This window comes from Propithecus coquereli, unplaced genomic scaffold (assembly GCF_000956105.1).
Source record: "Propithecus coquereli isolate 6110/MARCELLA unplaced genomic scaffold, Pcoq_1.0 Scaffold834, whole genome shotgun sequence".
In the NCBI taxonomy this organism is placed as follows: Eukaryota; Metazoa; Chordata; class Mammalia; order Primates; family Indriidae; genus Propithecus; species Propithecus coquereli.
The window spans coordinates 105,639-120,497 of record NW_012154552.1 but is presented as its reverse complement, the minus strand read 5'-3'; the positions used below and the strand labels follow the sequence as shown (position 1 = coordinate 120,497).

The following is a 14,859-nucleotide window of genomic DNA, read 5'->3' as shown; positions in this document are numbered from 1 at the left end:
AGCGGTATACATTGATTGAGAGTTCATCTTCAATATTCTTTTACTAACAAAGAGCTTTGCAATCAAAGATCTTAGAAACCCAGTGGACTAGAGGACTTTGAGATCACCAAGAATTAAGCTAAATATTTTTAAAGATAAAATAAATATATTAACTCTTGACTCATTTAGTCTCATATTACAATGTAGACTGTGAATATAGTCTTATCTATAGATGATGAGCTGTCCTATACTAGATGTTATTTAAAAATGCAAAATGTTGGGAAAACTACTCAATTTCACTGTCAAAACACATGTTTTCACTATGAATTTGCTGTAGAGGGCACCTAACTAATCTTACCTACTTAATAATTCACAAATGTATACATTGACACAGTCCATTGACTCCACTACGTGTTTTAATTTTGTCTTACATATAACCTTATAATTATTTGTAAAACTGCATTTGCACACAGATCCAAGTACACATTTCAGTTGAATAGGATGGTGAAGTGCACCTATCCGCTTTCCACTAACGTAATCACCAATTTATATGCCCGCTCTGAGGGCACAGTCTGTGATTGATGAATAAAAACTTGTGTTATACGTTTGAATTCATTGCTGCAACACCAGTAAAACCCTAAATTCAGTCCTTTTAGAACAGAAAAAAACACGCAGTTAAGACTAAACAAAGACGAAGAAATGATGATATCTTCCCAAGTTGAGTTTGATGTGCAGGTGAAGTGTTATTATTTTTTTGTTTTGTTTTTCAATTTATTTATTTATTTTCTTTTGTTTTTTAATTTCAGAATATTATGGCGATACAAACATTTTGGTTACATATAATGCCTTTGCATCGCCCAAGCCAGATCTACAAGTGTGCCCATCCCCCATACAGTGTGCTCCGCACCCATCAGTTATGGGTTTACTCATTCCCACCTCCCCGCTCCCACCTGCCTGGCACCCAGTGAAAATTGCTTCCATGTGAGCACCTTAGTGTTGCTCAGTTAGTGCCAATTTGATGGCGAGTACATGTGGTGCTTGTTTTTCCATTCTCGTGATGCTTCACTTCAAAGAATGGGTTCTAGCTCCACCCAGGATAATATAAGAGGTGCTAGTTCACCATTATTTTTTATGGTTGCGTAGTATTCCATAGTATACATATACCACATTTTATTAATACACTCATGTACTGATGGGCACTTGGGTTGTTTCCACATCTTTGAAATTGTGAATTGTGCTGCCATAAACATTTGAGTGCAAATGTCTTTATTATAGAATGTCTTTTTTTCCTTTGGGTAGTTGCCCAGTAGTGGGATTGCTGGATCAAATGGTATTTCTGTTTTTAGTTCTTTGAGATATATCCAAATTACTAAAGTGTAATTATTAGTGATTTTGTTTTAACAGCTTTAGAAGCACCTTAGATCTTATATCCTTTAAAATTATTAACACTCATTCATTCTCTGATTAAAAAAATGAACATTTTTTCGGAACTTTTATTATCAAAAATTTGGAAATATAGAACATAGTCAAGAAGACAAATACCACGTAATCTCACCACCCGGAGATAATGTCTGGTAAAAAGGCATTTGTTATAGAATTAAATGAGCCTTGTAGGCAGAGATATAATTTTTTCACAAACTATTTGTCTTGTATCTTCAAAATCACACGTGTGCATACCTTTAGTGCGTATGTAAATATGGAGAGTAATAAATCTATCTAGGTTTCAAGTATAGTATTGGTTGTTTAATAACAGATTCTGAGCTTTAATGACAAAACTACTATATACATTTTTGAATTATTGTTTTTATTCTCCGATTTGCTTTCCAGATGTACCATAGAATCCGTCACTCAGAGTGCATCTACCGGGTTACCATGGAGAAGCTGTCCTATCACAGCATATGCACTGCAGAGGAGTGGCAAGGCCTGATGCGCTTCGACCTCCCCGGACGTCTCTGCAAAGAGATTGAATTGTGAGTATGTTGCTTCGTCAGTTTCTTCAGGGACAGATTTTTAGTTGAATTGAACTTAAAGTAAAACCAGTAGTTGTGGAATTAGAATCGCAATTCTTGTACACATAGTCAATATGTAGTTGCCATTTTCCTCTTCAGAAGTGACGCCACATCTTATGATGGAACTTGGAAATAAAGGCCAGATCTCATTACCTTAAAAAACAAACTCTGAACTCAATTTTGAAATGAATTAACTGAAATGGTAGCATTTCTCATTAGTCTGTTGCATACTTTATGCCATGTAATATTTAATATTCAAAATGACATTTAATATATCTAAAGGTTCTTATTTCCATACAAATTTAAATTTCCAAATTAAATTCAAGAAGCTAAACAATTGGTTTAGCTTTCATGCTTTGTTTCCAATCCTGTGTTAATATATTTAAGTTACTAGTGGTAAGATCTGTGATAATTTGTATGCCCCTTTTAATTGTAAGCCAACACCATGTAACTACATAGGACATCTTCAGAAGTGACCCAGAGCTGATGTTAGACTCACAATTAAAAATATAGTATATACTTTACCACAGTATTTATTTTATTCCAGTTGAACGTTAGTAGCTAAATTAGAAAATGCAAAATAGGTAATAACTTTGGGTGTTTATATTAATGAAATTTTTATCTCAGTTTAAAGAGGAGACAGAACAGTTTCAACTCTTAAATACTTCGGATAAGCTGTTTTTTCCTTTTATCTGTGAGTCGTATAGTAAGTGTATAGTACATCTTTTTGTACTTTTTTTATTGCTCTGATAACAAATGCAGCATCCTGTTTTTACAGATTATTTAACAAAGAAGTAATCAGTGATTTAAATATTAGACTAAATTCCTGAGGGAATATGTGGTATGTCTTCTGGAAGCCACTCGATATAGGGGATGTGGCTGGCAGGGCAGGAGAGTGATAGCTTAGTCCCAAGTGTCGGTTTAGTTTCTAGAGAGACAGCAAGTTTAATGATTTTCTTTTCTTACTATGTTTATTCTAATTACACGTAGTGATAAACTGCCCTTTTTAAATTTCAGATTCCACTTTGACATTGGTCCTTTTGAAAACATGTGGCCTGGAATTTTTGTGTACATGGTTCATCAATCCTGTGGGACATCCTGGTATGAGTGACTGAAAAAATTCCTTTTAAAATATTGAGTGATAGGACCTCTTCATTCTCCTGCCTACATGCCTCACCACCTTGTTTATAACTACTTTTGAGTATGCCATGTATTATGTTTTTCCTAAATATTCAAATACCAAGGGCAAAGATTGTTGGACAGATCTCCAGCTTGTCAAGGTCCCTGGTTGAGACTGCTGGGTTCTCTGACAAGGTGACTGTAGCCTGGTCAAAAACACACATCTAAGATGCTTTCGTAAAACAGGTTGAAATTGCCTTCAGCCGTGTAACTGAATGAGACCGAAGTTACTACTGAACACTATTACATATTTTAAGATTATGCTTAGAATACTACATGTAAATTTAGTGTCAACTTTCAACTTAAATTATGTATCTATTGGAACAGATGTAAAATAAACAAGTCTCCTAATTCAGAGTATGATGCTTTGTCGGTAATTTGATTATGGCACCATTTCATCGCAGTCTTTCCCCATCCACTTTGGCCTACTCTAAAGGCCTTTCATGACTTTATATTTGATTTTTTTATAGCTTAAACACACAAAGTTAAAATACAAGGAATATTTTATTTTGCTCTGTTTTATTCGTTTAGGCATGAAATGCCTTATAGAACCTATTAGTTTCTCTATAACTAAAGTGTCTTGTTCTTGAATTCTGTGTCTTTTTATAAATTGCTGAGTGTGTCAGTGACTTTTTTGTAAATTGCCGTTCTAGAAGGATGCACACAGGACGACTAACCCCAATTAATTCCTAGCATTTGAGAGTTTGGCCAGTGGAAACTCTTAAAATACCATACCTTATATTTCAAGGACATTTGAAAATTTTCTGTAGAGGAGAATACAGGTTATATATTTTTAAAAGTTTTTATGAATTCTCAGTCTCTTTGGTATTTCAGAGAGCCCTGCTTTATATTGATATGCTTTTATTTTAAGCTACCTTAAATCTATTTTGAGAGTTGGTAGGGCCTTAAGTATAAATATATGTTAATATAAAGATATATAAAAATAAAATATAATGACAAAATATATAAGAATATATACATGTCATATCATTCCATATACTGCGTCAGTATTTGGATATGGTCACTTGCCACTTAACAACTTGAGTGTACAATAATATGTTAGATTTACTTTGAAAGGATATTCACCCATCCAGAATAGTCTCATGACATACATATTTGCAGTTTATGAATCTAAATATGCTTTTTGGAAAATATTGGCTCAAAATACCCTTGAGCAGGATGATGCTATGTTGTTGTCTTTTGAGCACGGCAGGGTATAAGAAATGTTCGTAAATCTAAGGAACATCATGGAGGTTAGTGATGGGTGACCATGTGTTAATTCTGGCGTTTTATTCCTGGTGAGACAGTTAATATATCAGAACAAAAACTATAAAAGAGTCTCCATTCTCTAGTGTCCTGGCTAGAAAAATGGAAGGGGAATGGTGCTCGTGGATTTAGTCAATGTGGAAATCTTCCCAGTCGCGAGTGTGTAAGGGTACAGACATTTGTGGGCCTAAACTATAGGGCTCTCCGACAATACAGTGAATCTCTACTGGTTTTGGTCATAACAGTTTCTTTTCCACACAGCTTTGAGCTTGAAAAGTTGTGTCGTTTCATCATGTCCGTGAAGAAGAACTATCGTCGAGTTCCGTATCACAACTGGAAACATGCGGTCACGGTGGCACACTGCATGTATGCCATACTTCAGAACAATCACGACCTTTTCACAGACCTGGAGGTGGGTGTGCCCACTCTGTCACCTGTTTCACATAACCTCAGTGGATTTAATAGTCTATGTCCAGAGCACATTAATGACATGGGTTCGTGGCATTGTTTTTCCGGGACTAATTTTGGCTCAGTAAATCAATAGAGGCACATTTTTTAGATTCCTATACCCAAGCATTTAGCATATTGTTTTGTATAAGAACTACAGATACATATATTTTAACTTTGCCAAAATATACCCCATGGAAGCACTAATTTTTATAGTCTTTCTTCCCAATTAAAGCTTAAGTATTCTGAATGGATATAAACAGTGAATTTTTCTCATTGCCCATATGTCCTGGGTAATATAGATATCTCCTGCAGATTTGAGAACCCAGAGCATTAAGTCCAATTAAGATAGAAATGATTTTGACCTTCTTTAGCATAGAGAAATGGGGGAGCTGAGGTGTTTAATTGATTTACCTGACTTTATATATCCAGAGTTGGTGACATACCCAAACTCTCAAAATTTCAGAATTAGGTTTGGAGACCGCCTTGTCCATTGACCTACCATAGTGGAATCCCCTCACTGGAAAGCCCAGCCAGGTACTTAGTGACAGGGAGTTCCCTGGCCCCAAGTGATGCTGAGTGCACGTCTGGACAGTCCAGACCTTGAGGTGTGTCCCTCTGACCACGTTGGTCCCAGTGGCGCTGACTCACAACCTAGATGGCGTCCTCTTTTTTCCCTCCGCTGCGGAACTGGTATCATCCTTTGGATGACATCTGACTGTGCAGAGAAGGAGGCTGTCATCTCTGCGATAAATGGACTGCACTTCTCTCAAAGTCACATTTTTAAACTAGAACCCAGTACTCCTGAAGGCCTGTCCTATGCATTTTCCATCCTATCACACCATATTCACAGTCTGAGCAGAAAACTTGGAAGGTGCGTTCCAGAAAAAACAAAAAATTTAAAGAAAGAGTCAGATGTGTTCCTGTATTTTTGTTTTTTTAAATAATGTTTAGTTGAAGTGGAATTTAACCTAATAAATAAGTTATTATTTATCACTTCCCCCAAAATCCAGATGAAATCTGTTCTTTTTTCACATAAGTTTGTCTAAACAATTTTCTATTCCACTGAACCCCATATTTTTGAGACTTTGAGCATTCATTCCTCTTAAGAAAGCAATTTCATTGTCTCTTTTGTGATAGGATAGCCTGTGAGTTTAAGAACTATAGAAATTATACTTTCAAATAGCATTGCAATTTGTTAATATATTCAAAAAACTGGAAATTTTAAAGATAAATGAGAAAAACTTTGTTGATACATATTGACTATCATGTAGGTTTCTAATTCGTTTCTGGAATTACATCATGACATTTTCCCACAAGCTCAGGTCTCATCAGCGTAAAGCAGGAGCAGGGCATGTGGATGAAAACACACTTGCCAGCACCCCTGCTGACTCCCATGGCGGAGCCTGCCTGTCCGCGTCTGCCTGCAGCAGCCTCTGCCTCCCACACGCCCCTCCAGAGCCCACCCTTCACTTCATCGTATCTGTCGCCTCGCTGCCCAGCGGTTCTGCCCCCTCCTCCAATGTCATGCTTCCGCCTGTCTTCACTGGGTCGCCCGTCCGCACGTCAGCACGCTCTTACTGCTCCCACCTTCGGATACTCTCTTGACGTCAGCTTCACTCGGCTACGCCCCCATGTCTGAGCTCCTCTTTGGAGCGAACCCTATGCAAGGGTTGCTGCATTGGCTTCCAGATCCTCTCCTCCATTCTTTCTGAAAACAGCTCTGATCAGCCTTCTGACTTTGATCAGAAGGAAAACGCTCTGGTCCAGGTCACTGGCGACCTGAACCTTGTGGGATCTGAGCGCCAGGGCTCAGCGTTTCTGCTCCGTGCCCTCCCTTGCTCCCAGGACACCAGCACTCTGTTTTTCCTGTGGCTGGACTGGCTGCCCCTCCCTTGTTTTGTTTTGGAGTTTTTGTTGCTGATTCTTTCTCTTTCCTCAGACTTAGAGTTGAAGTACTTGGGAGCTCGGAGGTTGACCCTGCTCTGTTCTCAAGCCACAACCTTGGCGAGCTCAGCCATTCCCATGGCTTTAAATGCCACGTGTACAGTGACAGTTTCAATTCTCCAACCAAAGAGCTTTAGACTTAAATAGCCAAAGGTCACCTCAAAATTCCCCTTGACAAATCCTCACTTGACTGTCAAGTGGACATCTCACCTCAATCCAACCCTGAACTCTAGACCGCTCTCCTCAAACCTGCTCCGCCCGCGCTTTCCCGTACTAGCTGATGGCGATCGTTACAGTTTCTAAGGCCAAAACCCTCAAGGTCGCACTTGAGCCCCCTCTTTCCCTCCTTTCTTTGCACACCCAGACAGAAAATCCTGTTGGTTCTGCCTGCAGAATGCTTCAGACTGTAATCGCATCTTACAGCTTCTATTGTAATTATCCTGGTCTAAACTTCTGTTATATTTTGCCTCAATTACTGCGAAAGCCTCTTCTCTGGTCTCTCTTATTCTCGTGGAGTCTGTTTTCAGTACAGTTGCCAGAATGATCTTTTAAAAATGTGAGTTAGATAATGACATTGCTCTGCTACAAGGCCTGTAACAGTTTCCTCAGTGACTGAGAAAATGAGGCCTAAACAACTACAGCCTCCCCTGTCCCCCACCCCTGACCCCCGCCCTGGTCCTCTGAACTCTCAGGGCGTGCTCACCTTCCGTGTGTGCTGTCCTGCTCCCCTGCCCCTGTTCCTCTCCCAGGCACCTGCTCGCCTCTCTCCTTCCTCTCTCACGTCCGTCCGTGCTCACCCCTGGCCTTTTTGTGGGCCTGCCTCCCTCCATCCCCTGTAGCCTGCTCTGCTTTTCATTTATCTCTATAGAATGTGCCATTTTTACATGCTATGTGATTTACTTGTTATATTCATTGTTTATAATAACAATAGCATTGTTAGAATTTAAATTGAATTGGTTTCTTAATGAAGGAGAGTTGAAACTGACCTTTTCTTGTGCAGATTTGTTTTATCTTTAACTCTTTCAAACATTTGCTTTATATTGTTAATTTGATACCTCCTGCTCCCTTTCCTAGAGTTGAGCAGGGTCCCTCCAAAATAATTTGATTGTCAGTGTCATAAGCAGAGAAACAAAGGGGTTAAAAAGAAGTTAGATTATGTGGAATTTCAAAGATTCCTAAGGGTATTTGCTGTATTAATGGTAGAAATTAATGTGATATGAGTGTAAGCTGTAAGTCTCCTCATATCCCACTTCTTTGTCGTGAACATCTCTGCTTTATGTTATTTTTTTTAAGCGCAAAGGACTGCTAATCGCCTGTCTGTGTCACGACCTGGACCACAGGGGCTTCAGCAACAGCTACCTGCAGAAGTTTGACCACCCCCTGGCGGCTCTCTACTCCACCTCCACCATGGAGCAGCACCACTTCTCCCAGACCGTGTCCATCCTGCAGGTGAGAGGGCCACACCTTCCCTGCCTTGCTGGAAGGGTTGTCTAGGAGGTAGTAATGCCTTACAAGTGAAAGAGGAATATTGTTACGACTTCCCTTAAAACAGCTACATTTTATTGTAGAACTTTAGATTTATAGTCATAATCAAATAATTATTTTTTGGATAAAGAATCCTATTCAAAGATTTTGAACATATGAATTTTGCAGTCACATTTGTTTTTTAGTTGTGTCAATAAGTACATGATACCTAACGCAAAATTTATTTTGTGTAGTTTAAATCAATGATGTAGAGTGAATATTATTGACCCAGAATATATTGAATAGTAAATCCTAAAAGTTAGGTAAATTCAAGGTTTTAAGTGCATTAAGTCGCTTTTATTTTTCTTTTGTGTTTTATTTTTTACTTTATTGCTTTTAAGATGTTCTTGATGATTGATCTAGATGACTGCAGATCTCACGTCCATATAAGATATATATTATCCTTCTTTCTTAAACCTCTTTCCTCAGCTCGCCTCAACCAGGTAGCTATCACATCGTGATGGTTTGATTCCTATCAGATAATTTCTTACAATATGGTCTGTGGTTGGGTTGAGAACAGTGGACCCTATGTTTTTCTCTAATTGTCAGAACCTCTAAGTAGGAAGAGAAATCCTTTCTAGGTCTTCCGATGTTGTACCTAAGGAAAGGGCTTTCAGTGTTCAGAGCTGCGCAGGGAAGTGCCCGTAGCGACCCTTCCAGTGACTGCAGCAGGCAAGGCGCGGAACAGAAAGGTTTTTGCCACGTGCTGCAGTTTTTCTTTGTTATGTCCGCCAGGCCTCCTCTAAACACCCGGGTTTTTTTTTCTCCCCTCAGCTGCCCAAAGGCTTCCCCTCGTGTCTCCTCATTTGGCCTAAATGCCCGAGTGGTTGGCGGTACTTAGCTGTGCAGGTCCCATTTGCTCAGGCCTGAGAAGGTGCATGACCAACTCCCTCAACTGTGGGTGGTGCCCTGATTCCCTGTGGGTCCTAGTGAGAGGTATTGTAGATGCGGAGCTATCTCAGTCATTCTCAAGCCTGTAGGTCGCTGAATGTTGCACTTGCTCATGGGCTAGTTCTGTCCTTACAGCAGTGTGTAATCACCATTCCTAATGTTCCCTCGACACCAATCCTTTCTTTTTTTAAACGACATGTGTTTAGGTGGATAGGTACATAAATGTATATATACGAGCATACATAGAAATTTAAACAGGATATAAGATTTGTGTAAGTGTGTGTATATATACACACATATATTTAAAACATGCTTTTTTGTAAATAGATGAACATTCTAGAAGTTTATCATATTTTAGGTCTACTTGGACCTCACTCTTCATTTGAGGCTATTTATTTGCATAATAATAAGAACAAATGCCAGAAATGACTTCAGGTTGCCTTCATTTAGAAATAATTAGGATTCACTGAATTATCATCTCATGTCCTAAATGAATTCTTGCGTTTGACTGTAACATTTCTAGAAGTTTACTCTCAAATGACTTTTAAATGGCTTTTATGAAGTTTCTTTAGAAAACCTATTTTAAGTATGATAGAATTAGTTTTCAAGTAGGCCAGAACTGCAAAGTATATTGCCCTTTGCAGAATAAAACGTGAACCATGCCATACGCAGTTGTAGCGAAGAGGTGGGAGCGGAGGATCCAGGTTCTCCTGAGCTCCGGAAGGTCTGTCTCCATTGCTGCCGTCAGAAGTGGAGGTTTAGGGTGGTTTGGCTCTGTTTTGGCAAAATGTCAGCAATGTGGGGATTGCAGATTACGTAATGTGGTGTTCCTAAAGTGATCAGAACACAGCAGTAGGAACTCATGGCAATGAATTAAGGTCAGACGGGGAGCTGTTGGCATTCGGAAAGTTGTGGGAGAGTAGTTAGATTCCAAATATTAGAAATGGAGTTTCAGTCATTGGTGAGGTGGGAATAAGGACAGACTTGTTATCCTGTTTGGAGAAGCCAGGGTGCTAAACACATTGCAAGAAGAGGAAGCTGGGAAGAAGAACTGGGCATTGCTGCCAGTTCAGATGAAAAGCACCACCAGTTTAAAACCCAGTTCATACACTGGATTGACCAAAAATCTCCTCGTGTGAACTATGACAGGGAGAAAGGAACTGGGGCCATAAACAGCCCAATCTACGTGGGCAGGAATATTCAGGAAAGGGTCCCTTCCTTTTCTGAAAATTTCTGTGCTCTTGGCTGGTTTTGCATTTATGTTCAGGATCCTTCTCTGAGTGCTTTTCTCAGGTTCATCTAACTGGCCCTTGAAGTTCAGTTCAATAATAAGCATATTTATTGGGCACCTTCTATTTTCCAACACCTGTTTTAGGTTGTAGTGATAACAAAGCAAACACAAATCGCTGCTCTTCTGGAGCTCACGGGGTCTAGAACTGCAGTCCCCAACCCCTGGTCCATGGCCCGTTAGGACCCAGGACTCACAGCAGTAGGTGAGCAGCCAGTGGGCGAGGGAAGCTTCACTGTATTTACAGCCGCTCCCCATCCCTCCCGGCCCCGTCCATGGAAAAATTATCTTCCATGAAACTGGTCCCTGCTGCCAAAAAGGTGGGGGACCCCTGGTCTAGAAGGAGGAAGGTCTGTGTCCTTGAAGTTCTGCCCTCCCCGGGTTCTTCTCACTGCCCCTGTGGTGCCCCTGTGAGTCTGACCCTAATCACTGAAGGCCCTCAGGCCCACGTTGATTTATCCTCGTGCTCAGTAAGACATATGTTTCCAGCCCTGAATTCAACGTTCAGTAAGGCCAAAATTGCGCTTATTTATTTTTCCTTGGATGCTTTCTCCATTCTGTGTCTCCCATGGTGGCAGCCTCACTCACCCAAGCGTGCAGGCTGGTGACGTAGGGTCATCATTTTCCCCTTCTTCAGCCTCATCTCCCCTTCCCTTCATGCACCCACCAAGTCCTGCCCGTTTTATGTTTTGTCAAAAGACACCTCCAGACTTGACCAAGGTGGTATCCTTGGGTAACAGTAAAACTTCCCACTTCCAGTCATGCAAGTGAGACAGAACACTGCATGGTTACATGACGCGAATACCTCTGATGCCTCCCCTTGTGCGCAGAAGACTTTCGCTCTTGCCTTCTTGGTCCCGGCAGATATTCTTTATCTCCGTTGCTGCACAGATGGTTGCGGGTCTGGAATTATCCAACCTCCGGCAATGTAGCCAGATAAAAGATAAGCAATTCAACGTGCAGTGGTCAGAAGAGTTCCCACCCAGGCATCTCACAGCTGTGTGTACAGGTGGCTGCATACCATAGTTTGTTAACCGAGTGCCAACGTCCAGTGCGGCTGCCAGTGTTGCCCGCTGGATCACCTGGGCAATCAGAAGGGTACTCCTGGCTTACGCAGTGACAGCAACGAGCAGAGAGATTAACGAAATGGACTGTAAAAGCTGACCTTTAGTCCAACGCACACGCACACTCATGGCACAGAAAAGCAGGGAATGTGTGTTTGGCCACAGCTTGCCCTGGCTTCATCACGGTGGGAAGGGTGCAGTTGCCAGTCCCTTGTTGAGTGGGCGATGGGAAGAGGTTAGGTCATGAATACAGTAATGAAAAATATAAGAGCATCCACAGAAAAGATAAATCTGCATTCTCATCTTTTGCCGAGCGGCCTGTTACCTCTTCACGTTGGGCATCAGGACTGTGTTCCTGGTGACTGGGGCCTGTCGCCTCACATAGGCCGTGACAGACACTTAGGAGAGAGGGCGCTCCTACTCGGAGTCTGCAGTAAGTGGCATGCTGGCCCCTCAGGCCACTGCAGCCTCCTGAGGGTCATGCTCCTTCCCTGCCTCTTCCATATTTTGTCTATTTTACTGCCTTTCCCCTCACGCATCACCGTTTCTCCAAGCCTGTGACTCTTACATCCATCCACATGTGTTCCCGGGCACATTATCCTCCTGTTTACATGTCGTCAGTGGTTCTCCATGGTCTCAGGGATAATTTTCTGGTTTCTTAACTGATATACACAAATCTGTTATCAGTGGCCCCTGCCTGTCTCGAGACTACACTGTGTGCTACTTTGCAGTGCCCCGGAGTATTTTTAACTGTCACTGTCTGGATTCCCTCTACGTGGAACTTCCTCACCCCGTTCTGTGGCCACCTGCCCCTTGTCTTTCAGGCTCAGCTCAGGCGTTGCTCCTCCAGTGAAGTCATTTCATGGCATCGCTACATAGCTGTGGCGTGGCATCGTTCCCCGTTATGTGGCCACGTGTACCTCAAGCATATATACGTCCTGCTTTTTTTAAAAGTCGTATTGAAAGTTTCTGTTTATGAGCTTAACTCTCCACCTCCTTGCATCATGAGCCAGTGAAGAGAGTCGGTGCCTGTTCCCCTGGCAGCTGCAGGCCGCCCTGCGCAGCGTGGCGCGGAGGCAGACGGAGGAGATGATGCAGAGGGTGGACCACGTGAGCACAGTCTGGAGACCAGAATGGAGTCAGCGGCTCCGTCTCCGTGGGGAGCAGGGCGTAGAGGGCTGAGGGATGGAAGCAGGTGGATGCCTCCAGTACAGAGAGTGTGTGGTGCGAACAGTGGCATCCAAGAAAGCAGGTGCCTTTGTTTTCTTGCCTAAAACTTACTAACTCATGAAATTAATTTGTTCTTTTTTTTCTAATGAGAGATTAATATTAATGATAATTTTGAATATTGAAGCTATCCTTTGTCTGTCTTTTGCGTTCTGTGAATACTCCCATGTTAAGTACTCAAAAGTCAACATTTTAGAAAAGAGACCAATTAGGAGTGCTTATTCTCATTAAGAAAATTTTCTTAATTTTGACTCCAAAATCTGTACCCTTAATTACAATACTAAAATGCTTCCTAGTATGTGGTTTGATGTCACCTACCAGGTGAATAAATTTCAACGTAAGTATCATGTATTTGTGTCTTTTAAAGGCATTGTTATGAGGGATGCAATTACTCGCATCGTTCACTTTTTTCATCCCAAAGCACCTGAAGGGTTCAGCCCGTACCTGTGGCTTCCCGTAGTCGTGATTTACAACCCCGTTGGGGCAGCGTGGCTGGGAGCTAGGCCTGGCTTGGTTGGCGTGCAGGCCCTTCCACAAGAATCCCCTTTATAGAGCTAAGGAGCATAGAGCTTCTCAGGGATTTATTTATGATTAATAATACCATTTTTAAAACTTGCTAACAATAGATGGATCAGTCTGTCTTCCTGCCTTGGTTCTGACCTACCTGTAATCCACACTGTTGCCAGAGCAATCACTACAAAGCACAAACTGCATCCTATCACCACTTAACTTAAAATTATGAATGGCCGCTAATTACCTTCAAGATAATGTTTAAGTTCTGTAATAAAGTTTAAACCCCTTTAACTTTAATTCTCACCATTTCCCTATTCAATTTACTTCAGCCGAATGGACATTTTTGTGGTTCCCACCAAACACATGATTTCTGTGGTCTCAGCTGCTCCGTGTCACATGTTGCTGCTTCTGCTTGTCCTTTGAAGTCCCTTCCTCACCCAGGAAAATCCTCCCATGTTCTTCTGTAGTCTTTATTTAACTCATTCTTATAGGCCATTCCACTTTATTTTAATCGCGTGTTCATACGCTTATATCTCTTCCACTAAACTGCGAACTCATTAAAAAATGAACTTTCGTTGTTCAGGACCTTGGATGTAGCAGGCGCCAAACTACTAATGTAGTTGTGTAAAAGGGGAGCCCTGCAAACTGAATGTCTGCCAAATGAATGAAGACGTGTGGCACGATCTTCCTTTGTGATAGGCAGATCGCTGCGGCAGAAAGCAGAGGTTCCCTCATGCTTGAACGGTGGGTAGAATACCAGAACCCTTGGAACCCTCATCTTCAAGGGCTGGAGGGTCTTAAAGCCCATTCGCTCAAGTGAGAGTCCTTGGATCGTCTTTCAGCATCAGAGCCAATTTCAGCATTGTTTACACTCCCTAACACCAGATCTCAGCTAGAGCACTTACAGACAGAGCTCACTCGCCCCGACTTTCATAGAGATACGAAGTGTATGCTATTCACCCACTTTAGGGTTTTGGAAACATTCCCAGGTATAATAAGTCTGCTATAGTAAGCTCGATTTATGCAAAATGGAGTCAACTAGCTTGAATTAATGTAGATGTCAAACTGTGTAGCCTGGGATATTAGCTATAATAAACTCATTAATTGGTATATATTAGAGATATTATATTACTTTATGAGGTTTTTATTGTGTGTTAACTAATACGATATTGGAACTTTAAGAAAAGGTTTTAAGCTATTTATCTGGTGTGTTTGGTTGCTTGCATGTCTGTCCCTTACTTACTTTTGTTTTGGAAGGAGCAAAATGCCAGAATTTCTTAAAGAGAAGGGGGAATTTATTTTGTGTTTGTTTATTCATTCATTCCATCTACTATTGCAGAATAGAGAAGGAGGCACTAAAAGGGTCCTGGTTACAGCTTTTCATTAGGAAGGCCCTCTGCTGAACTTTTTATACCTAATTCCTTTAATATTGAAAACTAATAAAGCAAATAATGAATCTGAAGTAACCGGCAGAATATACAAATTCTTTAAAATGGATCTTAATTTGTATTATATCAGTGGACAC

The 14,859-nt window shown here is 41.1% G+C and overlaps 1 protein-coding gene across 1 annotated transcript in view; it reads left to right on the top strand.

Annotated features, from left to right (window-relative positions):
* PDE10A (phosphodiesterase 10A) overlaps window positions 1–14,859 on the top strand; it is a 196,876-nt gene that overhangs the window by 95,021 nt on the left and 86,996 nt on the right. Inside the window, exons 9-12 of the mRNA XM_012663847.1 lie at window positions 1,807–1,949; window positions 3,006–3,089; window positions 4,695–4,845; window positions 8,121–8,276. Coding sequence (XP_012519301.1) covers window positions 1,807–1,949; window positions 3,006–3,089; window positions 4,695–4,845; window positions 8,121–8,276 — 534 coding nt within the window. The remainder of the gene's footprint in view (window positions 1–1,806; window positions 1,950–3,005; window positions 3,090–4,694; window positions 4,846–8,120; window positions 8,277–14,859) is intronic.